Source organism: Anomaloglossus baeobatrachus, chromosome 1, assembly GCF_048569485.1.
Source record: "Anomaloglossus baeobatrachus isolate aAnoBae1 chromosome 1, aAnoBae1.hap1, whole genome shotgun sequence".
Lineage (NCBI taxonomy): Eukaryota > Metazoa > Chordata > Amphibia > Anura > Aromobatidae > Anomaloglossus > Anomaloglossus baeobatrachus.
In genome coordinates this window covers 674,954,776-674,978,679 of record NC_134353.1, presented here as the reverse complement: position 1 = coordinate 674,978,679, position 23,904 = coordinate 674,954,776, and the positions used below count along the sequence as shown (strand labels likewise).

General features: G+C 43.3%; 1 protein-coding gene across 1 annotated transcript in view; it reads right to left on the bottom strand.

Moving 5' to 3' along the window:
• MYO18B (myosin XVIIIB) overlaps positions 1-23,904 on the bottom strand; it is a 1,019,172-nt gene that overhangs the window by 35,666 nt on the left and 959,602 nt on the right. The window contains exon 42 of the mRNA XM_075320057.1: positions 10,850-11,014. Coding sequence (XP_075176172.1) covers positions 10,850-11,014 — 165 coding nt within the window. The remainder of the gene's footprint in view (positions 1-10,849; positions 11,015-23,904) is intronic.

Here is a 23,904-nt window from a genome sequence, read left to right as displayed (position 1 = left end):
GATTTAGGAAAACCTGCACTGACAGGCACTTAAGGTCCCTTCCAACTCTATTATTCTAGGATTCTATGAATTCCAAAACGGGTCTAAATTTTAATAAAAAGTAATTTGGGGGGTTTCCCCACTGTTTATGCACATTAGGGGCTAAATAAATGGACTCTGCAAACTATTCTAGAGAAATCTGCATTGCAAACGTCAAATAGAACTACTCCCCTATCATGCCCTGCCATGTGGCCAAACAGTACTGTACAGCCTTATATGGGGTATTGCCATATTCAGCAGAAATTGTGTAACAAACTATGAGGTCATTTTTAGACATTATCCCTTGTAAAAATGAAAAATCTGGATCTTATACAGTATTTTAGTGATAAATATTCAATTATTAGTTCTTCACCACAGAATGGTATAAATGGTATAAAACTCTGTTACACACCTATGGTATCAATATGCTCACTGGACCCTTAGAGGAGGTGTAGTTTCCAGAACAGGGTCACTTGTGGGAGTTTATGCTGTTTTGGCATGTCACAGGATCTTCAAATGTGAAATGGCCTCCACAATCTATGCGAGCCAAAAAGGCACTCCAAAATTCGAAAAACGCTCTTTCATTCTATGCCCTGCCATTCACACAAACAGTAGTTTTCCCCCAGTGTCCTCAGGAGAAATAGCATAAAAAAATGGTATGGTCCACTTTCTCCTGTAACGCTTGTGAAAATGAAAAATTTGGTGGAAACTACATTTTTGTGGTAAAAATTTATTTTTTCATTTTAAAGGTTTAATGTTATAACATTCTATGAAGCACCTGTGGGTTTTAGGCGCTCAACGCGAACACAACTCCAGATTAATTCCTGAAGGAATGTAGTTTCCAAAATGGGGTCACTTGTACGGCTTTCCACTATTTAGGCAAATAAGGGAGTTGGAAAACTAGCCATATGTAGACTATCAAAAACTGGCTAACAGAATAGGATATGAAAGGAATCCAAATTAAATTTCACAAACAAAAAATTCCTAAAATGCACAATTTTTATTGGCAATACTTAAAAACACAATACGTGGATGTGTATTAGAATAAACACTACATAAAATTACAGTATAATATATACAGGAAACCTAAAGGGCCCTACAGTTGCCCTTAAGATCTGACCCTACCTTGCCGCAGAGGCTGGCGCACTAAAAAAGCACAAATGGCGCCCCCGCTCATAGTAGACTCACCCTTGGAGACCCTGATGAGTCCCTGAACTCAATCCTGCCGACAAGAATGTTATCCACAAATTAACAAGTTTGACCAAGGCGGTTAAATAACAAAGCTAACAAAAACATGATAACAACAAGAGTATCCACTACCACATACCATGCTGAATCACAATGGATCCAACATGCAAAACCCATGCACACCACTAGGGTTACTCGTGTGAACCCCAAAAATGGGGTCAAATCAGGAGCTACAGGCCAAACTATAAAAAAGAAAAAAGTCAGAAAACTTCCCTTATAGATGTGGTCATTCAAAAAACAATCAACGCGTTTCTCCTGCATTTCAGGTTCATCAGGAGGCCTGGCTGGGGTAAAGATGTCTCTAGATGGTGTGGATACGGGGGGCGGGGGTGTTGGCAAATGCCACATGGCATCCACTATTTATTCTAGGCAATTTTGCACTACAAAATTCAAATAGTTCTCCTTTCTTTTCAAGCCCTGCCATGCGCCCAAACAGTAATCTTCCCCCACATATGGGGTATCCTATATTCAAGAGAAATTGCACAACAAATTGCATGGTTCACTTTCTCATGTTACCCTTGGAAGATGAAAAAAAATTGGGGTTACAAAATGTACTTTTTCATTTAAATGGCTCATGGTTATACAATTCTGTGAAGTACCTGTAGAGTCAAAGTGCACACATCTAGATAAATTCCTTAAGGGGTGTAGTTTTCAAAATAAGATCACTTGTGGGGTGGTTTCCATTGTTTAGGCTCATCAAGGGCTTTTCAAGAATGACAGTGTCCACTAACGATTTCAGACGATTTTGCGCTCCAAAATTTAAATAGCAAACTTGGAAAAAAAAGACATGAATCGCACATCCTAAAATCATACTTTGATCTAATGCCGCTAGGCATTTTTGCTCCCAGTTCACACGCTGGGAACTTGTGGAAAGTGAGTGTACAGCTCCTTTCACAGAGTTCTGGTGCTGTGTGATGGCTGAGGTGGTGGCGGTTTTGGGTCAGTGGGGCGGTGTGGCCTGGAGTCACGGGGACTCTGCCTTGCAGCATGGGTGTTTTGAGGCACCAGGTCACCTGTCCTGCTGGTGTTTTGTCGCTGCTGCAGCGGTTGGCGCATGTTGCAGCCAACTTCTTAGGCATAGAATACGGACCCACTCAGAGGTTCGCCGTGATGTGATAGTGGGCTTCATACAGTCTGACTAGGATGTTAAACTAAGAACCTCATATTCTAGTATTTAATTTTTGCCTAGCGGCATTAGATCAAAGTATGATTTTGGGATGTGCGATTCATGTCTTTTTCTTCCAAGTTTGCCAAAATTTAAATAGCGCTGCAACCCTTCCAAGCCCTGCCATGTGACCTAGCAGTAGTTTTCCATGACCTATAGGAGATCAGTGTACTCAGGAAAACTTGTACAACAGATTATATGGTGCATTTTCTCTTATTACCCTTGTAAAAATAAAAATTTGGGGCTAAAGTAATTTTATTGTGGGGGAAAAAGCTACATTTTAATTTTTTCCTTCAACCTAAAGGGTTAATACATTTCTTGAATGTGGTTTTGAGTACTTTGAGGGGTGCAGTTTTTAAAATGTTGTCACTTTTGGGTATTTTCTGTTACATAAGCCCCTCAAAGTGACTTCAAATGTGATGTGCTTCTTTAAAAAAAATTTGCTTTGGAAATTTTGTTGTAAAGATTTAGAAACTGATGATAGACTTTTAACTCTTATAAGTTCCTAACAAAAAAAAATTCTGTTTAACCCCTTCAGCCCCGGGGCACTTTCCGTTTTTGCGTTTTTGTTTTTTGCTCCCCTTCTTCCAAGAGCCGTAACTTTTTTATTTTTCCGTCAATCTTGCCATATGAGGGCTTGTTTTTTGCGAGACAAGTTGTACTTTTAAATGAAACTATAAGTTTTACCATATGGTGTACTGGAAAACAGCAAACAAATTCCAAGTGTGGAAAAACTCCAAAAAAGTGTGATGGCACAATAGTTTTTGGGATGTTTTATTCACGGTGTTCACTATATGGTAAAACTGATGTGTGGGTATGATGCCTGAGGTCGATGCGAGTTTGCAGACACCAAACATCTATAGGTTTACTTGTATCTAAGGAGTTAAAAAAATTCACAAGCTTGTCCAATAAAAGTGGCACACATTTTGCGCCATTTTCCAAAACACGTAGCGTTCTCATTTTTCTGGATCTATGGCTCAGTGATGACTTTTTTTTTGCGACTCGAGCTGCCGTTTCTAATAGTACCATTTTTGCGCAGATGCTACATTGTGATCGCCTGTTATTGCATTTTGCGTAAAACTTGCGGCAACCAAAAAATGAAATTTTGGCGTTTGGAATTTTTGCCACTACGCCGTTTACCAACCAGATTAATTGATTTTATATTTTGATAGATCGGGCATTTCTGAACGCGGCGATACCAAATATGTGTATATTTATTTATTTTTTAACCCTTTAACCCCTTCACGACCATGGATGGATCTTTTCGTCATGGATCGTGTCCTGGTAAGCCCCGCCCCCTGCCGCGGGCAGGCGGCGTGGATCGGCACACATATCAGCTGTTTTCAACAGCTGACATGTGTGCCTACATGTTCCGAGTGGAATCGCATTCCACCCGGAACATTAACCCCTTAGATCTCACTGCCAAAGTCTGGCAGCGAGATCTATATGCGCGCGGCCATGTTTTTTACTTACCGCCGCCCCCTCCGGACGTCACGTGAGTGATCACGTGACGATCGGTGGTTGCCATCGTAGCACAGGGTCATGTTATGACGCCTGCTGCTAAGAAGTTTCACTTTCCTTTTCCCTCGGCACGGAACAGAGGAAAAAAGAAAGTGACTATTTCTGCTGTTTACAGCGGTATAGCTGTGATCAGCAGATAGCGATCAGCAATTGGATTGCTAATCGCTATTGCCCCCTAGGGGGACTAGTAAAATAAAATAAAAAAAGTAAAAAAAAAGTTTTAAAAAATTTAAAAAAAAACCAAAAAACCTAAAAGTTCAAATCACCCCCCTTTCCCCCCACTGAAAATTAAAGGGTTAAAAAAAAATAAATATACACATATTTGGTATCGCCGCGTTCAGAAATGCCCGATCTATCAAAATATAAAATCAATTAATCTGATTGGTAAACGACGTAGTGGCAAAAAAATTCCAAACGCCAAAATTACGTGTTTTGGTCGCCGCAAGTTTTACGCAAAATGCAATAACAGGCGATCAAAACGTAGCATCTGCAGAAAAATGCTACCATTAGAAACATCAGCTCGAGACACAAAAAATAAGCTGTCACTGAGCCATAGATCCCAAAAAATGAGAACTCTACGGGTTTTGGAAAATAGCGCAAAACGTACGCCACTTTTATTGGACAAACTTGGGAATTTTTTTAACCCCTTAGATACAAGTAAACCTATACATGTTTGGTGTCTACAAACTCGCACCGACCTCAGGCATCATACCCACACATCAGTTTTACCATATAGTGAACACCGTGAACAAAACATCCCAAAAACTATTGTGCCATCACACTTTTTTTGCAATTTTTCCACACTTGGAATTTTTTTGCTGCTTTCCAGTACACCATATTGTAAAACTTATGATTTCATTTAAAAGTACAACTTGTCCCGCAAAAAACAAGCCCTCATATGGCAAGATTGACGGAAAAATAGAAAAGTTACGGCTCTCGGAAGAAGGGGAGCAAAAAACAAAAACGCAAAAACGGAAAGTGCCCCGGGGCTGAAGGGGTTAATTTTCAATGGGGGAAAAGTGGGTGATTTGAACTTTTAGGTTTTTTTGTTTTTTTTTATTTTTTAAAAAAAAATGTAATTTTTTTTTTTATTTTACTAGTCCCCCTAGGGGGCTATAGCGATCAGCAATCCGATTGCTCTTATCTATCTGCTGATCACAGCTATACAGCTGTAAACAGCAGATTCAGTCACTTCCTGTTTCTCTCTGCTCTCGGCCGAGGGAAAACAAAAGTGAAACTTCATAGCAGCAGGCGTCATCACATGACCCTGTGCTACGATGGCAACTACTGAAAGTCACGTGATCACGCACGTGACTTCCGGTGGGGGCGGCGGTAAGTAAAAAACATGGCCACGCGCATATAGATCTCGCTGCCAGACTTTGGCAGCAAGATTTAAGGGGTTAAATGTTGCGAGTGGAAGCGATTCCACTCGCAACATGCAGGCACACGTCAGCTGTTGAAAACTGCGCTGTTGAAAACTGCGGCAAGGGGCGGGGCTTAATGGGACATGCTCCATGACGGATATATCCATCCATGGTCGTGAAGGGGTTAAAAAGTGGTGCTATTATAATGTAGACATGTGGCAAATTGTATTTATTAATGATTTTGTGTGATATAACTTACCGGTTTAAAGATATAAAAATTCAAAGTTAGAAATTTGTGAAATGTTCACATTTTTTTGTCAAAGTTTGAATAATTTTGTTAATGCAAATCATATCGACCAAAATTTACAACTAACATAAAGTACAATGTGTCACAAAAATACAATCTCAGAATCACTGGGAAATATTGAGGAATGCCAGAGTTATTGATTGATAAAGTACCACTGGTCAGAATTTGAAAATTTGGCCTTGTCAGGAAGGTGGAAATAAAAATTAAGAAATAACTAAAATGATATACTAGTACTTCCCAAACAGGGGTTTCCTTAGAACTTGGGTAGCAAATCCCTAAAAAACAGCAACAATAACGGTCAGGAGAAATTTAATAATAATAATATAATAAGAATAATTTATCCATTAAGCTTTGTTTTAAGAAAACTATGACAAATGGTCATCAACTGGAAATAAGTTGGCCTTAACCTCTTCAGCCCCGGGGCACTTTCCATTTTTGCGATTTTGTTTTTTGCTCCCCTTCTTCCGAGAGCCGTAACTTTTTTATTTTTCCGTCAATCTTGCCATATGAGGGCTTGTTTTTTGCGGGACAAGTTGTACTTTTAAATGAAACCATGAGTTTTACCATCTGGTGTACTAGAAAACAGCAAAAAAATTCCAAATGCGGAAAAATTGCAAAAAAAGTGTGATGGCACAATAGTTTTTGGGATGTTTTATTCACGGTGTTCACTATATGGTAAAACTAATGTATGGGTATAATGCCTGAGGTCGGTGCGAGTTTGTAGACACCAAACATGTATAGGTTTACTTGTATCTAAGGGGTTAAAAAAAATTCACAAGTTTGTCCAATAAAAGTGGCGCATGTTTTGCGCCATTTTACGAAACACGTAGTGTTCTTATTTTTTTGGATCTACGGCTCAGTGATGGCTTATTTTTTGCGTCTCGAGCTGACGTTTCTAATGGTACCATTTGTGCACAGATGCTACGTTTTGATCGCCTGTTATTGCATTTTGCGTAAAACTTGCGGCGACCAAAAAACGTAATTTTGGCGTTTGGAATTTTTTTGACACTACGCCGTTTACCAATGAGATTAATTGATTTTATATTTTGATAGATCGGGCATTTCTGAACGCAGCAATACCAAATATGTGTATATTTATTTATTTTTAACCCTTTAATTTTCAATGGGGGGAAAGGGGGGTGATTTGAACGTTTAGTTTTTTTTTAATGTTTTAAAACTTTTTTTTTACTTTTTTTTTTATTTTACTAGTCCCGCTAGGGGGCTATAGCGATCAGCAATCCGATTGCTCTTATCTATCTGCTGATCACAGCTATACAGCTGTAAACAGCAGATTCAGTCACTTTCTGTTTCTCTCTGCTCGCGGCTGAGGGAAAACGAAAGTGAAACTTCATAGCTGCAGGTGTCATCACATGACCCTGTGCTACGATGGCAACCAACGGGACACGCTCCATGACGGATATATCCGTCCATGGTCGTGAAGGGGTTAAAAAATATCATCCTGTAGTCATCAATGAACTCTTCAAAAACTTTCCTATAGTGTTTGGCTGTCCTACTCACAATGACATTGAAAATATATTGTCATTTTCAACGACTATGACTGCCAATATGGACTATAATCTACATGGCTTCATGTGTGAAACAATTTTTCACCAGACTATTATTTGCTCAACGTTTGTTCAACCATAAATCAACTTCTGTTTTGTGAGGTGAGTACTGAAAACCTGAGTTATCTCAGCCAATGCAAGGAAGGGGAAAAAAAGATAACCAGCACGATCTGAAATTGGCATGCATCATATAAAAAGTGAAAATTCACAAATTTATTCCAACTGTACTATAATAAAAAAAAAAAAAAAAAAATGAGATTTTTAGCAAATAATTGATCAATTTTTTGAGCCACCCCTGCCAACGTCACGGCAAATCTCAATAGGGGGGTCCTACTCTACATTCTGTATTTCATGTGCCATGCGGCCTCCTAGATAAAGTTAAAAGCAGAACCATAATGGAGCACACATACCTGCAACCTGTATATAGCCGCTTCCATGTTGCAAAAAAGGCACTTGTGGATAGAGACCAGCCCAGGTCCCAGCATGTGGAGAAAGCCCCACACATACCAGGACTATATCAGAACTGATCCTCCCAGTGCCAAACAGCAACCATTGATAAAGGCGGACCAGATCCAAGAATGGTGCTTAATTAGCATTGCCTGTGGAAAGGGGTGAGGTAACTGAGTCTGAACAGCTACCAACAGGAGGAATATATTGCAAACCAAAATCAGGCGTGCATGGTATGGTGTTGGTCAGACACCAGATTTGTAGCATAACTACGGTCAAAACAGAGAAAAAAAGATAGTAGTTAGTAGTAGATAGGTAGTTATGCTACAAATTCTGGTGGCCGGTCACCACCATGCCATGCACGCCTGATTTTGGTTTGCTTTGTATTCCTCCTGTTGGTAGCTGTTCAGATTCAGTTACCTCACCCCTTTCCACAGGCAATGCTAATTAAGCACCATCTTGGATCTGGTCCGCCTTTATCAATGGTTGCTGTTTGGCACTGGGAGGATCAGTTCTGATATAGTCCTGGTATGGTGCAGAGCTTGCTCCACATGCTGGGACCTGGGCTGGTCTCTATCCACAAGTGCCTTTTTTGCAACATAGAAGCGGTTATATACAGGTTACAGGTATGTGTGCTCTATTATGGTTCTGCTTTTAACTTTATCTAGGAGGCCGCATGGCACATGAAATACAGAATGTAGAGTAGGACCACCCTATTGAGATTTGCCGTGACGTTGGCAGGGGTGGCTCAAAAAATTGATCAATTATTTGCTAAAAATCTCATTTTTTTATTGTAGTACAGTTGGAATAAATCTGTGAATTTTCACTTTTTATATGATGCATGCCAATTTCAGATCGTGCTGGCCCCCCTCTCTCTCTCTGTTTGGTCGTAGTTATGCTACAAATTCTGGTGGCCGGTCACCACCATGCCATGCACGCCTGATTTTGGTTTGCTTTGTATTCCTCCTGTTGGTAGCTGTTCAGATTCAGTTACCTCACCCCTTTCCACAGGCAATGCTAATTAAGCACCATCTTGGATCTGGTCCGCCTTTATCAATGGTTGCTGTTTGGCACTGGGAGGATCAGTTCTGATATAGTCCTGGTATGGTGCAGAGCTTGCTCCACATGCTGGGACCTGGGCTGGTCTCTATCCACAAGTGCCTTTTTTGCAACATAGAAGCGGTTATATACAGGTTACAGGTATGTGTGCTCTATTATGGTTCTGCTTTTAACTTTATCTAGGAGGCCGCATGGCACATGAAATACAGAATGTAGAGTAGGACCCCCCTATTGAGATTTGCCGTGACGTTGGCAGGGGTGGCTCAAAAAATTGATCAATTATTTGCTAAAAATCTCATTTTTTTATTGTAGTACAGTTGGAATAAATCTGTGAATTTTCACTTTTTATATGATGCATGCCAATTTCAGATCGTGCTGGCTCCCCTCTCTCAATGCAAGGAAGGGGGTAAAGTTAATTATTTTTAAGGGTTTTCTTTTCTTAAAGTGTATGTCACAGTCCTGACTTGCGGTGCATCTTCTGTACTGTGACTTCTGTTGCACCCTCCTGTGGAGTCAGTATCTGCCTGTGTGCCACGCAGAACATCCTACCGGTGTTTCAGGGCCATTCTGTATCTTTGTGATGGGCTGTTCATCTCCACCGGGTCTTTCGCTGGTGATGAGAGGGGCTTGCCCACATGCTCCGTATTCCGGGTAATTTCTCTACTTCATCAGGTAGCATTCTCGGCTGGAGCAGCGCCAGTTGTATTTCCTGATTTTTTGCAGTAAGTGCTTGGTTTCTGGTTTGTCTTGTGATTTGATCTTGCCTACTCGACCCTGAACTGTGTTCTGATTTTGCTCTGCTTGCTCTCCTGACCTTGTCATTCCCGTCTGTCTTTTGACCTCTGTCCTCCTCCTGACCTGTCTTTGCCTGCCCCTTGTGTCTCATACATACTCTATTGGTTACCTGATCCCCGACCTGAATCCCGACCTTGTCCCTGTCTACTTCCTGTGTTTTGTCACGTCTTCTCGGTACTGACCTCGGTCTGTCTGACTTCTCCGCAGCACTTTTGTGCTCACAGTGCCACCTAGTTGAAAACTCTATACTACACCCCATTGTGACTAGTATCTTACTCTACTGTGTTAGTGGAGTAACAGTATATGTGAAAAATAAACTGAAAAAAAAAGTTTGATGTCTTTTCCCCTATCTTTGTTGCACTAGTCCACTATTATAAAATGCATTCTTATGTATCTCATTATTTAATGTCTTGTTTAGGAGTTTACAAAATACTTGACGTTGTGTTTGTCATGTTCGTTGTGACTGATGGTAAAAGGGGAAATAACTTGTAAAGTTTCATTTTAGCTACTTTTCTGTTCATAGCATCATCAGCCATTTGTCAACAAAGTCTTAAAACCTAAACAGGGAAATTGCATTTCAAGCCTCACAAATCATTTTCCCTGAGAAATAACTCTGAGCGTGCACATGGTTTCTCTTGATTTCTTCGCAGAGAATGGATATTTATGATGATTTCCTAACAATAAAAGTGCAGGGCCTTCATGAATACATCCAACACTGTTCACCTTTCACTGATCTTCAAGCACAGAGTCATTTATTGTACAGCAGAGTCTTGGACATGAAGTACATATTCACAGTTCACAGGAGCTGCTTGAGATAGAGAATCTGCCATTTAAGTGATTATGGAAAATAGTTCATCACTCGACATAAAGAAATTCTGTGATTTCAATGATTGGAGTTATTAATCACAATGTTGATTACAGTGCATATATTTCTTAATCATTTCGGAGATGGCACGAAAAAGACATTGTGGCTGGGAAGAATATTTTGTCCGTCATAGGACAGCATACCTCTAATATCTGGTAAGTAGTAAAAATACATAATTTATCCAAATATAATCTATTTAATAGGCTGTATCCAATACTAATTAATTTATTGTAGCAGCAGTAAAATGTTTTGCAGAACCAATCTACTTATTCAATTCACCCTATATACTCTCACTACTGGTGAATAAACTTTTTGAAATACAATGAAGGTGCAAAAAGAGACAAAAACAAAATAAAAAAGGTAAGAATAGTAGATGCAACTTAAAAAAGTCGAACTTGGCCTATGTATATTTTGTGTTTCTTCTGTTTCATTATAAATGTGTAGAATACATCAGTATAAAATACATTTTTAAACCAGTATGATAAATCTCCTTACCGTAAACTGTGAATGCTAAGTGTATCAGATGTTGACTGCCTTGACTGGCGCCCACAAACACTGCCCCCAGTAGGTGATGCCCAGCTGGCTGATGATCCACCCCAGGATCGGACACTCTCAGATTTTCCAACACTCATTACAGAACCTATGGTTGACTGATTATCTCTGTAGAAAATAAGAAAAAGATGCATGAAGGTATTGTAATACTTCTAAAGTCTATAAATTACAAAAAAAGCAAAAACAAATACTTAATTCAGTGAGGGACTGGATGGATGGTAGTGTGTACTCTACTGTGCTATGGAGTTGTTTTAGCTGCTATATTGCATAGCTAAAATAATAGGATTCAAGTCTGTTACACTTATTGCAAAGAGGTGCATACAATTAAAGTGGTGGTCCGAAGGCTGAAGAAATTACAGTCTAAATCCCTATCTATTTATTGACCCAATCTAAATCCTAATACGACTACATTAAAAATGTCTTACCCTTCCCTGACTTCACTATCTAACTACTAGTGATTTTTTTTCTCTACTTTCTGACTTCGTTTGAGAATACCAGTGCATGCTGGAATACTCAAACTAAGCATCATTAGGGGGCAAAGGCTGCGGTCACTGTCACAACTTTTGCCTCCTCCCTGAAACAAAGTGTAATCAGAGATGTTTGTTTCAGAGGTCCTTGCATTCTGTCATTATGTGATTTGCACAGTGACATTGCGCTCTGTATTGCCACTTCAGATCAGTAGAGCTGGCAACACAGAGTATCGTACGCTATTAGAGCACGGAGTAAGAGCACCCATCGCTATTCAGTGATCAGTGCCACCCGCATAGTGATGTCACTTTTAGGGGGGGGGGTTCTCTCTGCATGCTGCCGGGTACTGTGATACCACACACTAACAGTGTGCACTACTGTATGTTACAATGCTGCTGATCTGAGCCGACAATGCAGACAGCCAGGTCACTGGGAAAATTGCATAATAACAGTGGGCAGGGATGAGAGCAGCTGCCGAAATCAACATCACTGATGATACTTTGTTTCAGGGAAGGGGCAAGGGCTATGACCACAGCATCTTCCCCTGATAACGCTTCGTTTGAGTATGACAGCAAGCACTGGTCTTCTCAACTAAAGCATCATCAGACAGGAAGCAGGGAAAAAAATAATAGTATTTAGATACTAGACATTAGTGTATTGAGGGAAGGGTAGGGAATTTTTAATTCTGACGTATTAGAAATCAGTTTAGATTGGGACAATAAATAGACAGGGATTTAGACTGAAATTTCTTCAGTCTTCACACCACGCCTTAAAGACCATAAGCAAGAAAAATCTATAGACACACATTGGTACAGTAGATCAAATTTTATATCTTAGTCACTTCAAAGCTATAGATATAGTCTTTTAAAAACTAAAGGCCCCGTCTCACTAAGCGACATCGCTAGCAACATCGGTTTTTGTGACGCAACAGCGATCTTGCTAGCGATGTCACTGTATGTGACATCCAGCAATGACCTGGCCCCTGCTGTGAGGTCGCCAGGCGTTGCTGAATGTCCTGGACCATTTTCTTCAAAGGCGATGTCCTGCTGGGCAGGACGCATCGCTATGTTTGACACTGTGTGACAAGGTCCCAATGACAGCAGAGATTGTTATACAGGTCGCTACTGCGACCTGTATCATTACTGAGTCGTTGGTAAGGTCTGACTGTGTGACATCTCACCAGCGACCTCCCTGCGACTTCCCAGCGATCCTTATCAGGTCTCATCGTTTTTGGGATCGCTGATAAGTCGCCAAATGTGACGGGCTTAAGACATTAGAAAGATATCACTATGTCGAAGTTCAATTCTTAACACAACAGAGGCTTTCATTTGTATAATTAGGTGTCAAGTTGCACTTTTCTACATCAGTAAACCTTTTTGCATTGTGAAATCCTAGTCATTTAAAAAGCAAAATTGATTACACTGTTATGAGATAACACCTTTGAGAAGTAATTTCATGAATTATCTGATCTGCTAGATCAGTCTCAATTAAATGAAAATTGTCAAGACATTACACACTCCCATGAAAGACTAGACCACATCAACGTACATAGCGCAACCACCAATTGCTAAAGCTTGTAGTGCATGAAAAAAGCCTATCTGGTAATGTATCGCTCACTGGCTACATTGGAGCTCCAGACAAACTCATGAAGTGACAACACTGAAGCTCTGCATTATGATGGGTGTCAGTGGGAAAGAGGATGGCTAGACATGTCTAATATCACTATAGGAAATGCTCGTACCATAACTGGCTGTTCAACGGCTGAACCTGTGTTAATTTGGTAAATGCTATGGGGAAAGACTATCAAGTACATACTGTTGTGGGCAATGAAATGATGAATGTATAAAAAGGTATGAATTTTAGGACCTTATTTTTAGTGATGAGTTCACACTACAGCATATAAAGACATTTTAAACAATTGTTTGTTGTCAATTTTGTAAATAAGTCCCTTTCTTATTCCAGCAAGAATGTGCCTGTTTACACAAAACCAAGATCCAAAAGGCATGGTTTATCATGTTTTGGGGTAAAGAAACCTTAGTAATTGGCCTGAATAAATCCCTGACTTAAACCATATCACTGTGCGTGTACTGCCCGCAGGGAAAACTGACCTGCGGTGGGTGCGGCTTTCCAAGCCTCAAGCATGTCAATTCTTTGCTGCAGAGTTGCAAGCGTTCTCCATAGGGAGAACACAAGTAAAGCGGGCTTTACATGCAACGACATCGCTAACGAGATGTCATTTGGGTCACGGAATTCGTGACGCACATCCGGCTTCGTTAGCGATGTCGTTGCGTGTGAAACGCATGAACGACCTTTAACGATCAAAACTACTCACCTAATCATTGATCGTTGACCGGTCATTCTAATCCCGATTATCGCTGGTGTTGCAGGACGCAGGTTGTTTGTCGTTCCTGCGGCAGCACACATCGCTATGTGTGACACCGCAGGAACGAGGAACATCACCGTCCCTGCGGCCGCCCGCAATGAGGAAGGAAGGAGGTGGGCGGGATGTTCTGCCCGCTTATCTCTGCCCCTCCGCTTCTATTGGGCGGCCTCTTAGTGATGCCGCTGTGACATCGCACAAACCGCCTCCTTAGAAAGGAGGCGGTTTGCCGGCCACAACAACGTCGCTAGGCAGGTAAGTATGTGTGACGGGTGTTCGCGTTGTGCGCCACGGGCAGCGATTTGCCCGTGATGCACTATCAACAGGGGCGGGTTCTATCGCTCATGACATTGCTAGCGATGTCACAGCATGTAAAGCCCGCAAAAGAGACTGCAATGTCCCAACCCTGATCATGGGCACGAGCAGCTGCGGTCTCCTGTGTTCTCCAGCTGGTCCTGATCGTGGGCACATACCCTTGGGTTAAATTAAATGTTGAACTGTGAGCCAGACCTTATTATCCAACATTACTACTTGACCTCACAAATACTCATTTGGCTCAATGTGTATCTAGTTCCACACAATCTCTTTAAAGGGAATCTGTCATGTAAAAAAGCAATTTACCTGTAGTTATATGGTTAATCTGCAGGTAAATAGGCTATTTAAAATAGCGTTAATATGCTGCCTGGCGGTTACCAGGAGGAAATAATCTTTTCTCCTCCCCAAAGCTGCTTGCTTTCAGTCACAGGGCAGTGCAGGCAGTGTTAGGCTCCTTTCACACTGCGTTTTGCCTTACTGTCTCTCATTATACTGTGTGTGCCGACTATCATTTCTTCCCGGAAGTGTGATTGACAGACTGCACTGCACAGGTGCACTGCAGGGTGAGCAGTCAAAGTGTGGGGGAATTATTGCAGGCGTGCTCACAGTATAGTGACTAGTGACTGTAATAGCTCCCTGCTCCGCCACCATGACTGAAAGTAAGTGACTCCCAAGAGGATATAGGTTCATTTTCTCCCAGAAGCCGAGCGCTCAGCAAGGCAGCAATTACCTACAGATTCATAACAGTTACCCTTTAAACCTGCTGAAAGCCTTTCCCAAAAAGCAAAGGCACTTAAATGGGATGTTCACTTTATTTTAACAAATATGTTGGGGACACAATTGTATGGCACTTAATAACCGATAAGTATTACAGGTCCTACTCCTGTACTTAGTGCAGCCTACCCCACAAACTACGCTGTTCTTAAAATGACAGTTTACGGAGGAGCATTGGACCAGAACTGTCCATCAGAATCCTCCAACTGAAAAACAACTTTCCTATGTGTAGTGTTTCTTGATTGGAAGAAGATGATCACATGCCTTTTCATCGGCTGTCATTTTTATACAAGTAGAGACGTACAATCTGTGAAGAAGGCTGCACTAACAAATAAGCAATGTTTTACAAATTAGGAGATCAGCATTGAACCCTAGGATTGAATAGTACATCCCCTTTAAAGGTGTATTCCCATCTCCAAGATCCTATCCCAATATGTAGTAGATATAATAATATTATTAGCAAATACCTCCAATTAGAAAAGTAGTATAGTTCTCCTGATTACTTATGTAGCTTTACACATGGGGAGGGTATTGCAGCTTATGTATCAATTGTTACGATCACAGGCAACTAACTAACTCATTATATGAGTGGTCGGAACCACAGCTACCTAAGCTGCAATGTTCTGCACATGAGGTAAGTGGCATGGCTATATCAGGAGAACTATACTACATTTCTAATTGGTGGTATTTGGTAATATTATTATTGTTATGCCTACTATATATTGGGATAGGATCATAAAAATGGGAATAACTCTTTAATATTACAGAATGGGGCAAAAATCCATATCAACAGCCATAATTTTGGAATTAATTTGTTCACAGTATCTCATTTAGGTGTGTATATATTTGAGACCATAATTGGATCAAAGGACAAAATATGAATTTAAGTAAAGAGGACAAAACACAAAAGAGGATAAAACACAAAAGATGATCCAATCGTTTCATGGCAATTGGACTGTTGACCTTTATTAAAGGGAACCTGTCACCAGATTTGGCCCCTATAAGCTGCAGCCACCACCACTATTTTATATACCGCATTCCAGAATCCTGTATATAAGAGTCCAGGCTGCGCTGTTTAACGTAAAAAACACTTTTGTAATACTCACCCAGGGGGTGGATCGGTCCGATGGGTGTCACTGCTCTTCGGTCGGGTGCCTCCTCCATCTTCTGTGATCTCCGTTATCCTGCCCAGCCCTGTGTATGACATGTCCTGCATCATGTACAGAGAGGGTTCCATTGCGCTCCTGTGCATGCGCACCTTCACCTTTCCTGCTGAGCGCAGAGCAAAGTACTTTAATGCGCAGGCATGAGAAAAGGTCAAAGATTGCCCGCAAATGCACACTACATTACTTTGACCTGCCTTCAGCCAGGCAGATCAAAGTGCGCCTGTACAGGAGCGCAATGGAGGCCTCACTGTGAATGAAGTCGGACGCATCATGCATGGGACTGGACTAAAGGACGGAGATGGCAGAAGATGGAGGAAGCGCTGGACCGGCGGAGAGCAGCGACACCCATCGGACAGGAACACCACCTAGATGAGTATTATAAAGGTGTTTTTTAAGTTATTCCGCGCGGCCTGGGCTCTTATATATAGTACTAGAAGGTGGCCCGATTCTACGCATCGGGTATTCTAGAATTTACGTATTGTGTAGTTCATGTATGATTTTTGTTATATATATATATATATATATATATATAGATGTTGTTGTGTGTAGGTACTAAGTGTTTGTGTAGGGCGCTGTACATGTTCTGTGTGTTGCGTTGTTTGTGGAGCGCTGTGTGTCTGTAGCGTTGTGTGTGTGTGTTGCGTGGTTTGTGTGGGTGTGGGGTGTGTGTGTGTGTTTTGGGGGGAGGTATGTTTTGTGCAATGTGTGTGTGTTGTGCGGTATGTGCGTATATCTATGTATGCCGCGGTGTTTGTGTGTTGGGTGTTGTGTGTGTGCAGCGTTGTCTGTGTGTGTGTGTGGGTGTCTGTGTAGGGCGGTGTTTGTGGTTCCCAGTGTGTGTGTGTGGTGTGTTGTGCAGTGCAGTGCGCGTGTGTGTGTTGGGGGGAGGTGTGCACCTCCCATCGTGCTCCATCCCCCATGCTGCGCACTCCCCATCGTGCTCCATCCCCTATGCTGCGCATTCCCCATCGTGCTCCATCTCCTATGCTGCGCACTCCCCATTGTGCTCCATCCCCCATGCTGCGCATTCCCCATCGTGCTCCATCCGCCATGCTGCGCACTCCCCATCGTGCTCCATCCCCCATGCTGCGCACTCCCAAACGTGCTCCATCCCCCATGCTGCGCACTCCCCATCGTGCTCCATCCCCCATGCTGCGCACTCCAAAACGTGCTCCATCCCCCATGCTGCGCACTCCCCATCGTGCTCCATCCCCCATGCTGCGCACTCCCCATCGTGCTGTATCCCCCAAGCTGCGCACTCCCAAACATGCTCCATCCCCCAAGCTGCGCACTCCCAAACATGCTCCATCCCCCATGCTGCGCACCCCCCATCGTGCTCCATCCCCCATGCTGCGCACTCCCCATTGTGCTCCATCCCCCATGCTGCGCACTCCCCATCGTGCTCCATTCCCCATGCTGCGCACTCCCAAACGTGCTCCATCCCCCATGCTGCACCAGCATCAGCCTCTCTGCCCCCAACATCAGCCTCTCTGCCCCCAGCATCAGCCTCTCTCCTCCCAGCATCAGCCTCTCTCCTCCCAGCATCAGCCTCTCCTCTCTGTCCCCAGCATCAGCCTTTCTGTCCCCATCATCAGCCTCTCTCCTCCCAGCCTACCACAGCCTCAGCCTCCCCCAGCATCAGCCTCTCTTCTCTCAGCCTCCCTCCTCCCAGCCTCCCCCAGCATCAGCCTCCCCCTCCCAGCCTCCCCCAGCATCAGCCTCCCCCTCCCAGCCTTCCCTAGCATCAGCCTCTGCCTCCCAGCCTCCCCCAGCATCAGCCTCCGCCTCCCAGCCTCCCCCAGCATCAGCCTCTCTCCTTTCAGCCTCCCCCAACATAAGGCTCTCTCCTCCCAGCCTCCTCCAGCATCAGCCTCTCTCCTCCCAGCCTCCCCCAGCATCAGCCTCCCCCTCCCAGCCTTCCCCAGGATCAGCCTCTCTCCTCCCAGCCTCCCTCCTAACAGCCTCCCCCAGCATCAGCCTCCCCCTCCCAGCCTCCCCCAGCCTCAGCCTCCCCCAGCATCAGCCTCTCTCCTCCCAGCCTCCCCCAGCATCAGCCTCCCCCAGCATCAGCCTCCCCCAGCATCAGCCTACACACTCCCAGCCTCCCCCAGCATCAGCCTCCCCCAGCATCAGCCTCCCCCAGCATCAGCCTCCCAGCCTCCCCCAGCATCAGCCTTCCCCAGGATCAGCCTCTCTCCTCCCAGCCTCCTCCAGCACGCCGTGCTCCTCTGCCGACACTCACAGATCTGATCGCATACACTCACACACACCTGATCGCATACACTCACACACACCCGATCGCATACACTCACACACACACTGACGATATCGCACATACGCGCTCACACTCACAACATCCGGAGATACCACATGCTTCTGGCCATGTGATCCTCCAGCAGGTCCTGGAAGCTCACTGCACAGTATCGCCGCCGAGAAGCAAGCGATATCCCAGGATGTTGTGAGTGTGTGGATGCGATGTGATGTGTGTGTGAGAGTGAGTGTGATCTGATGTGTGTGTGTGTGTGTCTGTATGTGTGTGTGTGTTGTTATGTGTGTGCGTGTGTGTATGTTCCGCCGCTGCAGGACCTTGATGCGCTGGTAACTATGCTACCATGGTTACCATATATGAACCACAGCCACACCATGACTTAAACCAGTTAGTATGTGATGATTAAAATAATCAAGTTACATGGTGAGGTACAGGACCCGGACCGGTCGCTAGTATTATGGTTAAGAGAAAGAAGAAAACGCGATCAATAGTCAGTTTAGTGCAAAAAGTGATGTCTTTTATTAGAAACAGGGAGGTGAAAGGTAGCGGCACAAGTACAAGTGGAAATCGCAGGACACCGACAAACCAAGGACTTGTATGCAGTAAGGCTGCCGTGCATAGTACTATATTATCACCATCCTATAATTAATAGAGTGATGGATACAGCTCACCAGGATAGGATCAATTAACATAGTAACCAGATCATAGTAGATCCTGTTGGTTACACATACAATTGCATGTAGATTGAACAGATAGAATAAATTCTGTAAAACCACAATTGTGGTTTGAAACCATACCTGGAGAGCAAAACCCTGGAATGCACCGTGACCTGCGTCACCCACAAGTGAGACCCGCAGGACACAGACAAACCAAGGACTTGTATGTATTGAGGCTACCGTGCATAGTACTAAATTACCACCATCCTATGATTCGTAGGGTGATGGATACAGCTCACCAGGATAAGACCCAACTACATAGTAACCAGATCCTAATAGATCCTGTCGGTTACACATATAGTTGCATGCAGAGTGGACAGATGGAATATAATACTGTGGAACCACAATTGTTGTTTAAAATCATACCTGGAGAGCAGAACCTCGGAGTGTACCGTGACCTGCGTCACCCGACGGCCGTTTCGGCTGTCCAAGCCTTCGTCAGGGGGAGTGGCAAGTGTAGGGGAGTGAGAGTATAAAAAGAGAGCGACAGCCAATCAGATCTGATGCGCAGGATGGTGACGCATGCGATGCCCCGGCAACCATGAACGCCATCCGCCCACCGCGTCGCCCTGCACACGACACTTCGGGTCACATGACAGTCATTGCCGGTCACGTGAGCGGACGTCATATACAGGGTGGATCGACACAGTGACGCGGCGGCGTCCCGGAGCCGGTGGCACGCATGCGTGCTTGCACAACAGGTCTATAGCAAAGGAGGAAGCAAGATGTAATTGCCTCCAGCCAATCCATCAGTAAGGATGGTTACATGTAAGCATATTAATAATATGTAAGGCAATGCCGATACAGAAATTATAATCGCATGCCATGTGTAACCATATACATATAAAATAACAGCATAATTCATATGCAACCATGGATAAGATACAGGACTATAATACCAAATATATCAAAAGGACCATATTAACATAGAAATATCAGTAAGATATATCCCAAAATACGTATAAAAGATGTGTAGTGGGGTCAATTTTAATACAGTAGATGGATAACGATAACCATTCAATCACAACATGTGTCACATATGTGACATGACATGTCGCAGAAACGAATAAATCATCCTAAGATACTAAATTAGGCCAACTTAAAGTGCATTGACAAACAATGCACAGAGCATGGGCTGACTATATATAACAATTCCATTAAGTCCACCAACCATATCATGTCCATATATGACCAATATGGTTGGATGGAAACCAAAACCAATTGGTCTTCGGGACCTGATAAAAAAGAGGATACCCACATACATAGTCATAAAACATCCCACTCAATGATGCATTGGCAAACCTATACCATCAACCAAGACAGAAGACATTCTTATGATCATCCCGCAAACCCAATCATGGAAATCGTTATTGTTAAATGTCCATAACAGCTGATGGGAAAATAATACTGGGATGCGTGGAATAGTCCATTGGTTCATAGGTACATGATATCCATGGATGGCCCGGAAATTTTCACCAAGGATCGGTGTAGATGTATCAAAAAAAATCCATGGACCGGATTGGCTGTCTAGATAAAAGATATATACAATGTTAAAAACATATAATAAAAAAACAACAAAAAAACCCTGAAGCCACAACTATCACAAAAATGAGGCATACGATATATTTTCGTTAAGACCCAAGGGGTGGAGGGTTTTAAGGGTCCAGATCCATTTAGTTTCCATTCTGGCTAATTTTTGACTAATTTTACCACCACGAATATTAGAGTCCAGATGGTCAATTCCTGTGACCCTTAATAGTGATGGATTAGATTGGTGGTGTTGTCTGAAATGACGGGGAATCGTCTTAAGAGATGAGATATCAGAACATTCAGCGGCTGCTGCTATCCCATTTACATGTTCTCTAATGCGAACCTTAAACTGTCTGGTCGTCAGACCCACATAAATTTTTGGGCAAGGGCACACAGCATAATATATAACAGCAGATGTAGTACACGTTATAAATTTCTTAATGTGGAAAGTATGGACTCCTGCAGAATCTGTGAAAGAGTCGGTCCTCTCCACATTCGGACACGCCACACAGTGGCCGCACGGTGTACATCCAGCCCTTGTTGTTACAGAGCCAAAAAGGGGCGGCTGGACAGGAGACTCATAATGGCTCTTGACCAAATAATCACGAAGATTTTTGGACCTACGGATACTTAGCATGGGCTTATCCGGAATAATCCGAGCCAAAATGGGATCAGCCTGCAGCACAGACCAGAATTTTTGAAGACAAGAACGCATTGCTGGAAATTGCCCATGATAATTCGTAACAAAGCGCACTGCTTCATGTGATGATCATTTTTTAGAGGTATACAGTAAGGTGTGTCGAGTAGAGTATTTCGCTCTATTATATGCTCTCTTTACACACCTTTTACTGTAACCTCTAGCATAGAATCGATGTTTTAGATCCAGAGCTCTTTTTTCAAAGTCAGAATCCACGGAACAGATTCTGCGGAGCCGCAAGAACTGCCCCACTGGAATAGACTGAATCATGTGATGCGGGTGTGATGATGTCGCGTGTAAAAGCATATTGCCCGCTGTTTCTTTCCGAAAAATGTCGGTTTGGAGAACATTAGAGGAATCCTTAGTGACCATGACATCAAGAAAAGATAATGACTGGGTGTGACAGAGATAAGTAATCCATATATTCATGTCATTGGAATTTAAAGATCTCATAAATTCATGGAGTTCTATCTCCGTGCCCTGCCAGATCATAAATATGTCGTCGATGTACCGCACCCAGAAGGGGATGCGGTCCATCGACGACAGTTGATCTGACAGGAAGAGGTCCCTCTCCCACAGCCCCAGGAACAGGATGGCATAAGAGGGGGCAAACGAGGCCCCCATTGCTGTTCCTTGGAGCTGTAGGTAAAAGGACCCCTTGAACACGAAGAACTTGTGTGATAGTGTGAACTCCAGAAGTTCCAAGACAAGGAGAACAATATCTGTAGGGAGATTGGACATCTCCAGGAAAAATCGAACAGCCCGAAGTCCATCATAATGTCGAATACTGGTGTACAGGGATTCTACATCACCTGTCACCAGAAGAGCGTTCTCACCCACACACAGTCCGTCAACTTTTCTAAGGAATTCGCCAGTATCCCTGGTGAACGACGGCAAACCCTCAACAAGGGGTTGGAGCTTGGCGTCTATCCACCTGTTGACATTCTCCATGAAATTATCTCTGCCCGAAACAATTGGGCGTCCCGGTGGAGTATTAACATCTTTGTGTATTTTCGGTAGGAGGTACAGTGTTGGGATAACCGGCTCGTCCACGTGTAGCGCCAAAGCCAGATCTTTGGTGATCACACCATTATCTAATGCCACTTTTATGATCTTTTGAAGTTGAGTGGTAAATGCAGACAACGGGTTATATGTCAGTTTTTTGTAGCAGACCTTATCACGTAATTGTCTATATACCTCTTTCTCATATAGGTCTTTAGGCCATATAACAATGTTTCCGCCCTTGTCCGCCGGCTTTAGTAACACACCTGGCAGAGCCCGCAACTCCCGCAACCTAGCCCGCTCCTGTCTAGTGAGATTATCGTGGAGAATGTCTGTGGGGACCCTGTCGAACTCCCTAGAAACTAATTGCACAAATAGATCTATGTTGGCACATGATGACAGTGGTGGAAATTTCTTTGAACGAGGACGTATAGAAGGAGGAATCTTACCTTACCTTGTTAATATGGTCCTTTTGATATAATTGGTATTATAGTCCTGTATCTTATCCATGGTTGCATATGAATTATGCTGTTATTTTATATGTATATGGTTACACATGGCATGCGATTATAATTTCTGTATCGGCATTGCCTTACGTATTATTAATATGCTTACATGTAACCATCCTTACTGATGGATTGGCTGGAGGCAATTACATCTTGCTTCCTCCTTTGCTATGGACCTGTTGTGCAAGCACGCATGCGTGCCGCCGGCTCTGGGACGCCGCCGCGTCACTGTGTCGATCCACCCTGTATATGACGTCCGCTCACGTGACCGGCAATGACTGTCATGTGACCGGAAGTGTCGTGTGCAGGGCGACGCGGTGGGCGGATGGCGTTCATGGTTGCCGGGGCATCGCATGCGTCACCATCCTGCGCATCAGATCTGATTGGCTGTCGCTCTCTTTTTATACTCTCACTCCCCTACACTTGCCACTCCCCCTGACGAAGGCTTGGACAGCCGAAACGGCCGTCGGGTGACGCAGGTCACGGTACACTCCGAGGTTCTGCTCTCCAGGTATGATTTTAAACCACAATTGTGGTTCCACAGTATTATATTCCATCTGTCCACTCTGCATGCAACTATATGTGTAACCGACAGGATCTATTAGGATCTGGTTACTATGTAGTTGGGTCTTATCCTGGTGAGCTGTATCCATCACCCTACGAATCATAGGATGGTGGTAATTTAGTACTATGCACGGTAGCCTCAATACATACAAGTCCTTGGTTTGTCTGTGTCCTGCGGGTCTCACTTGTGGGTGACGCAGGTCACGATGCATTCCAGGGTTTTGCTCTCCAGGTATGGTTTCAAACCACAATTGTGGTTTTACAGAATTTATTCTCTGTTCAATCTACATGCAATTGTATGTGTAACCAACAGGATCTACTATGATCTGGTTACTATGTTAATTGATCCTATCCTGGTGAGCTGTATCCATCACTCTATTAATTATAGGATGGTGATAATATAGTACTATGCACGGCAGCCTTACTGCATACAAGTCCTTGGTTTGTCGGTGTCCTGCGATTTCCACTTGTACTTGTGCCGCTACCTTTCACCTCCCTGTTTCTAATAAAAGACATCACTTTTTGCACTAAACTGACTATTGATCGCGTTTTCTTCTTTCTCTTAACCATAATACTAGCGACCGGTCCGGGTCCTGTACCTCACCATGTAA